The sequence below is a fragment of the Nerophis ophidion genome, linkage group LG22 (genome assembly GCF_033978795.1).
Source record: "Nerophis ophidion isolate RoL-2023_Sa linkage group LG22, RoL_Noph_v1.0, whole genome shotgun sequence".
NCBI lineage: Eukaryota > Metazoa > Chordata > Actinopteri > Syngnathiformes > Syngnathidae > Nerophis > Nerophis ophidion.
The window spans coordinates 3,407,444-3,421,663 of NC_084632.1; the positions used below are offsets into that span (position 1 = coordinate 3,407,444).

The 14,220-nt window shown below is 40.6% G+C and overlaps 1 protein-coding gene across 3 annotated transcripts in view; it reads right to left on the reverse strand.

Annotated features, from left to right (window-relative positions):
- Positions 1–14,220, reverse strand: part of dnase2b (deoxyribonuclease II beta) — a 31,456-nt gene that overhangs the window by 12,766 nt on the left and 4,470 nt on the right. Inside the window, exons 1-3 of one of the 3 annotated variants that reach the window (XM_061883030.1) lie at positions 7,779–7,901; positions 3,485–3,575; positions 35–203 (exon numbers count right to left, since the gene is read on the reverse strand). In XM_061883030.1, coding sequence (XP_061739014.1) covers positions 35–142 — 108 coding nt within the window. In that variant the 5' untranslated portion in view covers positions 143–203; positions 3,485–3,575; positions 7,779–7,901. Of the gene's footprint in view, positions 1–34; positions 204–3,484; positions 3,576–7,778; positions 7,917–14,220 lie in introns of those variants that run through there. The other 2 variants (XM_061883028.1, XM_061883031.1) reach the window with 2 other exon arrangements.

Here is a 14,220-nt window from a genome sequence, read left to right on the forward strand (position 1 = left end):
CAGAAGTTCAGCTTCCCCTAGAGAGAGAGCTCACCTTGTAACTGCTGTACAGCTGACTCAGGGTGTTTCCAATGGCTCCTTGGCTGGTGTTGACCATGAACTTACTCCGTCGCCAGGTGCCTTCTGAGGGGTCCAGGTACATGTAGTCCACCCCACTGCCTCTCTCACCAATCTTGTATTCGGGCAACTTGTAAATGATGAACCTGCATCACAGGACTCACTTCAGCCTTTTTTTTTTTATTTCATCACTTTCACTTCCATGTCAGGGAGGATTCACTCTTGGTGGCCCGCCGCAGATAACTTTGGACCGACAAAAAAACTCCATAGGAGTTTGTGCCGGACATGAAGTTGACAGCTCTGGCTCTTAGCTCGATGCCTAGCACTCTCGCGTGCTCATTTGGACGACCCTGGTTGGAGCCCCCGGGTGGACCAGGCGGGTTGCACTCGGTCATAAACACATTATCAGACATGTGATTTGGACTGAATGAAAAAGACGGCAAATTCAAAAGACTCCGGCTTATTAGTGATTCCTAGAGCCCAAAAAAAGTCTGCGGGCTATAGAGCGTTTTCCGTTCAGGCTCCAGTACTCCGGAATGCCCTCCCGGTAACAGTTCGAGATGCCACCTCAGTAGAAGCATTTAAGTCTCACCTTAAAACTCATCTGTATACTCTAGCCTTCAAATATACCTCCTTTTTAGACCAGTTGATCTGCCGCTTCTTTTCTTTCTCCTATGTCCCCCCTCCCTTGTGGAGGGGGTCCGGTCCGATGACCATGGATGAAGTACTGGCTGTCCAGAGTCGAGACCCAGGATGGACCGCTCGTCGGGACCCAGGATGGACCGCTCGCCTGTATCGGTTGGGGACATCTCTACGCTGCTGATCCCCCTCCGCTTGAGATGGTTTCCTGTGGACAGGACTCTTGTTGCTGTCTTGGATCCGCTTGAACTGAACTCTCGCGGCTGTGTTGGAGCCACTATGGATTGATCTTTCACAGTATCATGTTAGACCCGCTCGACATCCATTGCTTTCGGTCCCCTAGAGGGGGCGGGGGTTGCCCACATCTGAGGTCCTCTCCAAGGTTTCTCATAGTCAGCATTGTCACTGGCGTCCCACTGGATGTGAATTCTCCCTGCCCACTGGGTGTGAGTTTTCCTTGCCCTTTTGTGGGTTCTTCCGAGGATGTTGTAGTCGTAATGATTTGTGCAGTCCTTTGAGACATTTGTGATTTGGGGCTATATAAATAAACATTGATTGATTGATGATTGAAATTAGCCAGGGGTCCCTGCGCTCTGGTGGGGAAATGAGGGGGGCAACGGCACCCGAAGCTCCTGGCTTTTTACGAAAAAAATAGCAAAAAAAGAACCACTTAAGGATGTTTAAATAATTGAAAAATTATCAACAGATTTGACATAAGTACATACTCCATTCATCCAAATGAATCACTATGTTATTTAGTCACTACATTAATTACAACTTGTGTTCACATCCACAGGAACCACATGGGTTAGTCTAATACAGGGGTAGGGAACCTATGGCTCTAGAGCCAGATGTGGCTCTTTTGATGACTGCATCTGGCTCACAGGTAAATCTTAGCTGACATTGCTTAACGCTATAATTATGAATAATTTCGCTGGTAATCACAGTGCTAAAAATAACGTGCAAAATATAAAACATTCTCATGCATTTAGATCCATCCATCTGTTTTCTACCGCACCTGTTCAAGAAGTCGCATTAATGGTAAGAATCATTTTATGTCACAATGGGGGGGTCGTTCTCCCAGGAAGGCAGACGGACTACTCGGGACATGGCATTTAGGTAAAAACATGATTTAATTTTAACTAAAAAAAGATACAAACAAAAATCGCTCACAGTGGAGGCACAACTTGGGCTAAGGAACAAAGCTAACGCATAAACAGACTATGAACATAAATCAAACAAAACTTACTTGGCATGGCATGAAGCAGGAAACTATGGCAAGGCATGAAACAAGTCAGCACAGAGCAAGAAAAGATCACATTGACGCCAGGGCGACTGACTGGCAAAGACAAGCGTAAATACTGCCTCCAATTAGTGCTCGGGAAGCAGGTGAGCGGGCATTTTGTCCACCAGAGACAGGTGGACAAAATGAGTAACCAAGGAAACAAGACAAGGGAGTGGAAAAAACAGGAACTTAAAGAGTCCAAAGGACAAACAGCACATGGCCAAACTAAAACATGATCAACAGACATGACATTTTATTTATTATTGGTTAGCTTCAGAATAACATTGTTATTAAAAAGAATAAGAGACTTATTATACTCAAAAAATGTTGGTCTTACTTAAAAATGCACACATTTAGTTGTATTCAGTGTTAAAAAATATGATATGGCTCTCACGGAAATAGAATTTGAAATATTTGGCTTTCATGGCTCTCTCAGCCAAAAAGGTTCCCGACCCCTGGTCTAGTCTATACAGTATTTACAACCTTACTAGTGTTTACTTCAAAGCCACAGATGGTTCATCTAGTTATTGACATTATTTACACATTGTTATGTCTGTTTTAGTCACTATGTTATTTCGTCACTACAGTAATTACAACTTGTGTTCACATCCACAGGAACCACATGGGTTAGTCTAGTCTATACAGTATTTACAACCTTACTAGTGTTCACTTCACAGCCACAGATGGTTCATCTAGTTATTGACATTATTTACACATTACTTTGTCTGTTTTAATCACTATGTTATTTCGTCACTACAGTAATTACAACCTGTGTTCACATCCACAGGAACAACATGGGTTAGTCTAGTCTATACAGTATTTACAAACGTACTAGTGTTCAACTAGTTGACATTATTTATATTAAATATAAAGAGTAAAAATAATGTACAAAATGTCAGCTGCTGTCTTGTTGCAAAAGACCAACTAAAATGAAAGTTAGCATTTAGACAGGTTATACATGTCTGCCACAATCATGTGTGTTCTTAAATGTGTGTTCCACAGGACATTCTCCCAATCCTCTGCTGTATCATCCATGTATCCATTTTGTATCAACTCAACTCGTCTTGTTTAGAGGAAGAAGAATACTGAGTTGCATCCCAAGAACACCACACCTACTGTGAAGCATGGGGGTGGAAACATCATGCTTTGGGGCTGTTTTTCTGCTAAGGAGACAGGACGATTGATCCGTGTTAAGGAAAGAATGAATGGGGCTATGTAACGTGAGATTTTGAGCCAAAACCTTCCCCTAACCTTCCATCAGTGAGAGCTTTGAATGTTTGACCAAATACTTATTTTCCACCATAATTTACAAATAAATTCTTTAAAATTCCTACAATGTGAATTCCTGGATTGTTTTTCCCCATTCTGTCTCTCACAGTTGAAGTGTACCTATGATGAAAATGACAGACCTCTGTCATCATTTGAAGTGGGAGAACTTGCACAATCGCTGGCTGACTAAATCATTTTTTTGCCCCACTGTATATCCATCCATCCATTTTTTACCTCTTTTTCCCTTTTGGGGTTGCGGGGGGCGCTGGTGCCTATCTCAGCTACAATCGGGCAGAAGGCGGCGTACACCCTGGACAAGTCGCCACTTTATCGCAGGGCCAACACAGAAAGACAGACAAATCAGATATATATATCAGACACACATCCGACACATATCAGATACATGTCAGATACATATTAGACACACATCAGACACGTATCGGATATACGTCAGATACATATCAGACACACGTCAGACACATATCAGATACATGTCAGATACATATCAGATACATATTAGACACACATCAGACACATATCAGATATACGTCAGACACGTATCAGATAAACGTCAGATACATATCAGACACATATCAGACACACATCAGATACATATCAGACACATATTAGACGCACATTAGACACATATCAGATATACGTCAGATACTTACCAGATAAACGTCAGATACATATCAGACACACATCAGACACATATCAGATATACGTCAGATACGTATCAGATAAACGTCAGATACATATCAGACACATATCAGACACACGTCAGACACACGTCAGACACATATCAGATACATATCAGATACATATCAGACGCACATTAGACACATATCAGATATACGTCAGATACGTATCAGATAAACGTCAGATACATATCAGACACACATCAGATACATGTCAGATACATATCAGATACATATCAGATACATATCAGACGCACATTAGACACATATCAGATATACGTCAGATACGTATCAGATAAACGTCAGATACATATCAGACACACATCAGATACATGTCAGATACATATCAGATACATATCAGACACATATCAGACACACATCAGATACATATCAGACACATATTAGACGCACATTAGACACATATCAGATATACGTCAGATACTTACCAGATAAACGTCAGATACATATCAGACACACATCAGACACATATCAGATATACGTCAGATACGTATCAGATAAACGTCAGATACATATCAGACACATATCAGACACACGTCAGACACACGTCAGACACATATCAGATACATATCAGATACATATCAGACGCACATTAGACACATATCAGATATACGTCAGATACGTATCAGATAAACGTCAGATACATATCAGACACACATCAGATACATGTCAGATACATATCAGATACATATCAGATACATATCAGACGCACATTAGACACATATCAGATATACGTCAGATACGTATCAGATAAACGTCAGATACATATCAGACACACATCAGATACATGTCAGATACATATTAGACACACATCAGACACATATCAGATACATATCAGACTGACAACAGACACATATCAGATACACGTCAGACACATATCAGTCATACATATCAGATACATATTAGACACACATCAGACACATATCAGACACATGTCAGATACATATTAGACACATATCAGATACACGTCAGATACGTATCAGATAAACGTCAGATACGTATCAGACACACATCAGACACATATCAGATACATGTCAGATATATATCAGATACATATTAGACACATATCAGATACACGTCAGATACGTATCAGACACACATCAGACACATATCAGATACATGTCAGATATATATCAGATACATATTAGACACATATCAGATAAACGTCAGATACGTATCAGATACATATCAGATACACATCAGATACACGTCAGACACATATCAGTCAGATACATATCAGATACATATTAGACACACATCAGACACATATCAGATACACATCAGATACACGTCAGACACATATCAGTCAGATACATATCAGATACATATCAGACACACATCAGATACATGTCAGATACATATCAGACACATATCAGACACATATTAGACACATACCAGACACACATCAGACACACATCAGATACACGTCAGATACGTATCAGATACATATTAGACACACATCAGACACATATCAGATACATATCAGACACACATCAGATACATGTCAGATACATATCAGATACACATCAGACACATATCAGACACACATCAGACACATGTCAGATACATATTAGACACATATCAGATACACGTCAGATACGTATCAGATAAACGTCAGATACGTATCAGACACACATCAGACACATATCAGATACATGTCAGATATCATATCATTAGGGACGGCGTGGCGCAGTGGAAGAGTGGCCGTGCGCAACCCGAGCGTCCCTGGTTCAATTCCCACCTAGTACCAACCTCGTCACGTCCGTTGTGTCCTTAGCAAGACACTTCACCCTTGCTCCTGGTGGGTGCTGGTTGGCGCCTTGCATGGCAGCTCCCTCCATCAGTGTGTGAATGGGTAAATGTGGAAGTAGTGTCAAAGCGCTTTGAGTACCTTGAAGGTAGAAAAGCGCTATACAAGTACAACCCATTTATTTATTATTATTATATATATCAGATACATATTAGACACATATCAGATAAACGTCAGATACGTATCAGACACACATCAGATACACATCAGACACATATCAGATACATATCAGATACACATCAGATACACATCAGACACATATCAGATACACATCAGATACACGTCAGATACGTATCAGATAAACGTCAGATACGTATCAGACACACATCAGACACATATCAGATACATGTCAGATATATATCAGATACATATTAGACACATATCAGATAAACGTCAGATACACATCAGACACACATCAGATACACATCAGACACATATCAGATACACATCAGATACACATCAGATACACGTCAGATACGTATCAGATACACATCAGACACATATCAGACACACATCAGATACACATCAGATACACGTCAGATACGTATCAGATACACATCAGACACATATCAGACACATATCAGACACACACCAGACACATATCAGATACATATTAGACAAACATCAGACACATATTAGATACACGTCAGATACATATCAGATACGTCAGATACATATCAGATACACATCAGATACATATCAGATACATATCAGATACATATCAGACACACATCAGATACACATCAGATACACATCAGATACACGTCAGACACATATCAGATACATATCAGATACATATCAGATACATATCAGACACACATCAGATACACATCAGATACACATCAGATACACGTCAGACACATATCAGATACATATTAGACACACATCAGATACACATCAGATACACATCAGATACACATCAGATACATATCAGATACATATCAGATACATATCAGATACATATCAGACACACATCAGATACACATCAGATACACATCAGATACACGTCAGACACATATCAGATACATATCAGACACACATCAGATACACGTCAGACACATATCAGATACATATCAGATACATATCAGACGCACATTAGACACATATCAGATATACGTCAGATACGTATCAGATAAACGTCAGATACACATCAGACACATATCAGATACACATCAGACACATATCAGACACACATCAGACACATATCAGACACACATCAGATACACGTCAGATACGTATCAGATAAACGTCAGATACACATCAGATACATATCAGACACACACCAGACACATATCAGATACATATCAGACACACATCAGATACACATCAGACACATATCAGATACACATCAGACACACATCAGATACACATCAGATACACATCAGACACACATCAGATACACATCAGACACATATCAGACACATATCAGACACACATCAGATACACATCAGATACACATCAGACACACATCAGATACACATCAGACACATATCAGACACACACCAGACACATATCAGATACATATCAGACACATATCAGACACACACCAGACACATATCAGATACATATCAGACACATATCAGACACACACCAGACACACATCAGATACACATCAGACACACATCAGATACACATCAGACACACATCAGATACACATCAGACACATATCAGACACACATCAGATACGTATCAGATAAACGTCAGATACACATCAGACACACATCAGAGACACATCAGAGACACATCAGATACATATCAGATACACGTCAGATATTTGAACAAAAATGGGAATTGCATTTTTCACGTTGAAATGAAAAAAAAGTCACATATTGAACAAAAAAATAAGTGTGACAGAAAGTAGCTCTAATATCCTTTTACCTTGCCGACGACGTGTTTCTGACAACGACATGCACGTGTGTCATGGAGAAAAAGACAAATGAGACCATCTCGTGCAGCCAGGCTAAAAAGAACAAATACAAGGAAAGGTATTTGATGAACTGACCAGTCGACAGGCGCCCCAGCTTCATCCCTGCAGGAGAAAGCAGCATGAGTCCCAGCCAGGCACACAAGCAGCAGCACACTTGGCAGGGCGGCCATGCTCATCCATCAATGAGAGCACTTCTCCTCATCACAGATGTGCACTTTTTCAAAGTGACACCAGTAGTTCTGTGCAAAACAGGAAGTTGTGGGACACGCTCACATGAAAGGGGATCACTACTCTCCCATGTCACGGGTCGCACAAAACCTGGGGACATATTGCAGATACTTCTTCTTTACGTCTAAATGTATTTATTCTTTCCATTTAAACAGAAATAATTATGTACGCCATGAAAAGTACGTCTTTTACACTTGAATATCTGATCATGCAACCCACATTATACTCTGTATGTACACCACAATGCCTTCAAATACCACCACAAACATATTATACATATATTCTGTACATACGCCACTTTCAAATACCACCCACCACAAACACATTTATACAAACCCCGTTTCCATATGAGTTGGGAAATTGTGTTAGATGTAAATATAAACAGAATACAATGATTTGCAAATCCTTTTCAAGCCATATTCAGTTGAATATGCTACAAAGACAACATATTTGATGTTGAAAGTGCAAATAATCATTAACTTTAGAATTTGATGCCAGCAACACGCGACAAAGTAGCTGGGAAAGGTGGCAATAAATACTGATAAAGTTGAGGAATGCTCATCAAACACTTATTTGGAACATCCCACAGGTGTGCAGGCTAATTGGGAACAGGTGGGTGCCATGATTGGCTATAAAAACAGCTTCCATGAAATGCTAAGTCATTCACAAAAAAGGATGGGGTGAGGGTCACCACTTTGTAAGCAAATTGTTGAACAGTTTTAGAACAACATTTCTCAACGAGCTAGTGCAAGGAATTTAGGGATTTTACCATCTACGGTCCGTAAAATCATCAAAAGGTTCAGAGAATCTGGAGAAATCACTGCACGTAAGCGATGATATCCCGGACCTTTGATCCCTCAGGCGGTACTGCATCAAAAACCGACATCAGTGTGTAAAGGATATCACCACATGGGGTCAGGAACACTTCATAAACCCCTGTCAGTAATTACAGTTGGTCGCTACATCTGTAAGTGCAAGTTAAAACTCTACTATGCAAAGCAAAACCTCTTTATCAACAACACCAAGGAACGGTGCTGGCTTCGCTAGGCCTGAGCTCATCTATGATGGACTGATGCAAAGTGGAAAAGTGTTCTGTGGTCTGATGAGTCCACATTTCAAATTATATTTGTGGACGTGGTGTCCTCCGGAACAAAGAGGAAAATAACCATTCAGATTGTTATAGGCGCAAAGTTGAAAAGCCAGCATGTGTGATGGTATGGGGGTGTATTGGCACCCAAAGCATGGGTAACTTACACATCTGTGAAGGCACCATTAATGCTGAATGGTCCATACAGGTTTTGGAGCAACATATGTTGTCATCCAAGCAACGTTATCATGGACGCCCCTGCTTATTTCAGCAAAACAATGCCAAGCCACGTGTTACAACAGCATGGTTTCGTAGTAAAAGAGTGCGGGTACTTTCCTGGCCCGCCTGCAGTCCAGACGTGTCTCCCATGGAAAATGTGTGGCGCATTATGAAGCGAAAAATACGACAGCGGAGACCCCGGACTGTTGAACGACTTAAGCTCTACATAAAACAAGAATAAGAAAGAATTCCACTTTCAAAGCTTCAACAATTAGTTTCCTCAGTTCCCAAACATTTATTGAGTGTTGTTAAAAGAAAAGGTGATGTAACACAGTGGTGAACATGCCCTTTCCCAACTACTTTAGCACATGTTGCAGCCATGAAATTCTAAGTTAATTATTATTTGCAAAAAAAAATAAAGTTTATGAGTTTGAACATCAAATATGTTGTCTTTGTAGCATATTCAACTGAATATGGGTTGAAAAGGATTTGCAAATCATTTTATTCCGTTTATATTTACATCTAAGACAATTTCCCAACTCATATGGAAACGGGGTTTGTACATCATTTGAAAATAGGATTTCAAAAACTCACAATACTGTGAAGAAATCAGGCCAAATGTGACAGGGCATGAATGTTTTAAACTGGGTGTCACACTACACTCATCTACACAGGTGGTCATTCAATTGCTTAACTTTATTTCAAGTGTTTCAGTTAGGATCAATAGGGGCAAGACTTTGGCAAGTGTCCAGAAGACCACCGTTGAGACCCTCCATAGGATGCAAGTTCCTAGCTAAGGAGGTTCACAGAGTTCTGTGTCCAGCATATCAATGGAAGTCTAGTAGAAAGGCAAAACGTGGCAGGAGAAGATGCACCAGCAGAAGAGCTGAGCGTGGATGATCAAACAGAAGATTCATCAATCTGCCAGAGATCCGGAAAGAGTGGAATGAGGCGGTGGTCACAGCATCAAAACCACAAAATTCACACCAAATTTTCATTGATTTGATGTCATCCTCATTTTTTTTTTTTGCACAAATTGATAAGTAAATAGTGATTTCTTCACAGTATTCTCATTCTTTAAAATCCTGTGTTTGTGGGTTTTATGATCTGGAAGCCCAAATGATCTACAAATAAACAACTTAATATTTGAATCAGTAGGCCCTGAGTCTATAATCTATGGAAGTTTAACGTTTTGAATGGAATTATGGAAATAAATACACTTTTCCAAGATATGTGAATTGTGAATTATATATATATAGCGCTTTTCTCTAGTGACTCAAAGCGCTTTACATCGTGAAACCCAATATCTAAGTTACATTTAAAGCAGTATGGGTGGCACTGGGAGCAGGTGGGTAAAGTGTCTTGCCCAAGGACACAACGGCAGTGACTAGGATGGCGGAAGCGGGAATCGAACCTGCAACCCTCAAGTTGCTGGCACGGCCGCTCTACCAACCGAGCTATGCCATTGACATTTTTTTTGGAAAGGGTCTGTAAATGTTGTGAAATGAGTTATTTACACATTAAGATTCTGTAAATGTTTATTTAAATACCTTAAATGTTTCCAAATGGTGTCTGTAACAGGGCAGTAAAAGGGCTGATCAAACAAAACAGAAGTCATGCACCCACCGGCTGCGCAAGCTAGCGCTCTAATCAGCTAAACAGACTCATGAACTCCACGGTAAATTTACTGAGGAATTTGTGAATAAAAAGTGAAGTGAAGTGAATTATATTTATATAGCGCTTTTCTCTAGTGACACAAAGCGCTTTACATCGCGAAACCCAATATCTAAGTTACATTTAAACCAGTGTGGGTGGCACTGGGAGCAGGTGGGTAAAGTGTCTTGCCCGAGGACACAACGGCAGTGACCAGGATGGCGGAAGCGGGAATCGAACCTGCAACCCTCAAGTTGCTGGCACGGCCGCTCTACCAACAGAGCTGTGCCATTGACATTTTTTTTGGAAAGGGTCTGTAAATGTTGTGAAATTAGTTATTTACACATTAAGATTCTGTAAATGTTTATTTAAATACCTTAAATGTTTCCAAATGGTGTCTGTAACACGGCAGTAAAAGGGTTGATCAAACAAAACAGAAGTCATGCACCCACCGGCTGCGCAAGCTAGCGCTCCAATCAGCTAAACAGACTCATGAACTCCACGGTAAATTTACTGAGGAATTTGTGAATAAAAAGTGAAGTGAAGTGAATTATATTTATATAGCGCTTTTCTCTAGTGACACAAAGCGCTTTACATCGCGAAACCCAATATCTAAGTTACATTTAAAGCAGTGTGGGTGGCACTGGGAGCAGGTGGGTAAAGTGTCTTGCCCAAGGACACAACGGCAGTGACTAGGATGGCGGAAGCGGGAATCGAACCTGCAACCCTCAAGTTGCTGGCACGGCCGCTCTACCAACCGAGCTATGCCATTGACATTTTTTTTGGAAAGGGTCTGCAAATGTTGTGAAATGAGTTATTTACACATTAAGATTCTGTAAATGTTTATTTAAATACCTTAAATGTTTCCAAATGGTGTCTGTAACACGGCAGTAAAAGGGCTGATCAAACAAAACAGAAGTCATGCACCCACCGGCTGCGCAAGCTAGCGCTCCAATCAGCTAAACAGACTCATGAACTCCACGGTAAATTTACTGAGGAATTTGTGAATAAAAAGTGAAGTGAAGTGAATTATATTTATATAGCGCTTTTCTCTAGTGACTCAAAGCGCTTTCCATCGTGAAACCCAATATCTAAGTTACATTTAAAGCAGTGTGGGTGGCACTGGGAGCAGGTGGGTAAAGTGTCTTGCCCAAGGACACAACGGCAGTGACCAGGATGGCGGAAGCGGGAATCGAACCTGCAACCCTCAAGTTGCTGGCACGGCCGCTCTACCAACCGAGCTATGCCGCCCCACAAAAAAGAATGCTATTGTAAATTAATAATTTGAGATGCAGATAAATGCTTTAAAATGTAATATCGGAAATTATCGGTATCAGTTTGAAAAAGTAAAATTAATGACTTTTGAAAACGCCGCTGTACAGAGCGGAACATATCCGGTAAAACACGGACGTAGGGAGCAGTACAGAGCAGTCAGCAGCCCTCCCCTGCACCCTCTCCCACACACAACACAGGAGTTGACGACTGCAGCATGAGAGGTTCACTGGCGACGCTCAATGACCTCATCAAACCGCTACGAGCATAGCATAACAACAACAAGAGTGTGTCGTTGCTGGTGCTGTAGCCGTGGCTAACAAACGAGCTCGACACCATGACTATGGTTTGGGATTATTTTAAAGTGTGTCTGACGGATAAAAAACTGGAAAATTGCAATGACTGCAAAAAGTTGGTTATGCGAGGAGGAACCAAGACTTCCTTTAAGACGACCAATTAGATCTCCCACCTCTTCAAGAATCATAAGGAGATAAACGATGAATACAAGCGGAAGATGGATGAAAAGCAAACAATGAAAGCAGCTTGCAGTGAACGGAGGTGGCATTTCAGAAGCTCTGGCCACTTCAAGCACTCACCGCTAGCTTGCAGAACATTTGTGTTACTCATACAAATACGTTAGAGCAGGGCAGATCGAACCCAGTTTATAATTTCCTGTTATACAGTATACCAGGCAGTCTTGCACTAAATGAGGACTATGTTATTGTTTACTTTATTACTGTAGTGTACTCTGGACTGAAGCTGCGTGCCTTCATTGTTTTTGTAGCTGTTGTTTTGAGGCATGTTTAAAAAAAAATAAAAAAAATAATGCACTTTGTGAAAGTCAAAGTATAGTATTTCCCATAGTTGTAGTGGGTATCAGGATTATCTCAAGCGGAGCATGTCCCAAATTCCAAGCTGCTGTTTTTGAGAAAATAATAAATAAGAAAAAATAAAATACACTTTGGGACTTCAATAATAAATATGGCAGTGCCATGTTGGCACTTTTTTCCAAAACATGAGTTGAAATTTGTGGAGAGGCGGAGCCAACGGTCCAACAGAGAGGCAAAGTACGCTCAAACCCGGACCAAGATGGCGGCGAGGAGGCGGGGATGGCGAGCGAGCGGCGAGACGTGCCGTGAAAGATGCCACAAACGAGATCAGGTGCGTGGATCGCGCACCTGGATACAATTAATGAATCCTCTCGCACTGTTAAAAAGGGCGGCAGCTGTGAACGTCGAGGAGAGAGGTGGAGAAACGAGAGGAAGAGACGGGAGAAAAAACAAGAGCGCATGCAACGAGGAAGAGAGCGAGAGCAAGAGGCAGACAGAAACGACGCGGACAGCTGAAAAGCAACCCGCAAAAGACTTGTCTTATTTGTATAAATAAAAGAAGTCTACACCTGCAAGCAAATGTCTGTGCTTGGTGGTCCATGGAACCCGCAAGACGGCACGAGTCTGTCACAAAGTTGTTCTCTTATTTTTGGAAAATCTTGTTACTTTAATGCATCACAACAAAATTAGGCATAATAATGTGTTAATTCCACAACTGTATATATCGGTAGATATCAGAATCGGTATTTAAGAGCTGAGCAATATCGGAATTTTGGCAAAAAAGCCATTATCGGACATCTATATCAATAATAATAACACAGACATTTCTAAAAGTGTTAGCATATTAGCTAATGCTAAGGATGCCAGCTTGGTTACATTATGATAGCACATACAAATATGCATGCAAACACTCCTACCAACATCACACAAGGTATGCTTTAGTAAGTAAGAATTGTTTTAGTTATATTGTAAAACTTACAAACCTTGCTTGGAGTGATGAATGAAGACGCCATATGAGTAGAAATGCTATGCACGGCTAGAACAGTGGTTCTCAAATGGGGGTACGTGTACCCCTGGGGGTACTTGAAGGTATGCCAAGGGGTATGTGAGATTTTTTTTTAACATTCTAAAAATAGCAAGAATTCAAAAATCCTTTATAAATATATTTATTGAATAATACTTCAACAAAATATGAAAGTAAGTTCATAAACTGTGAAAAAAATACAAC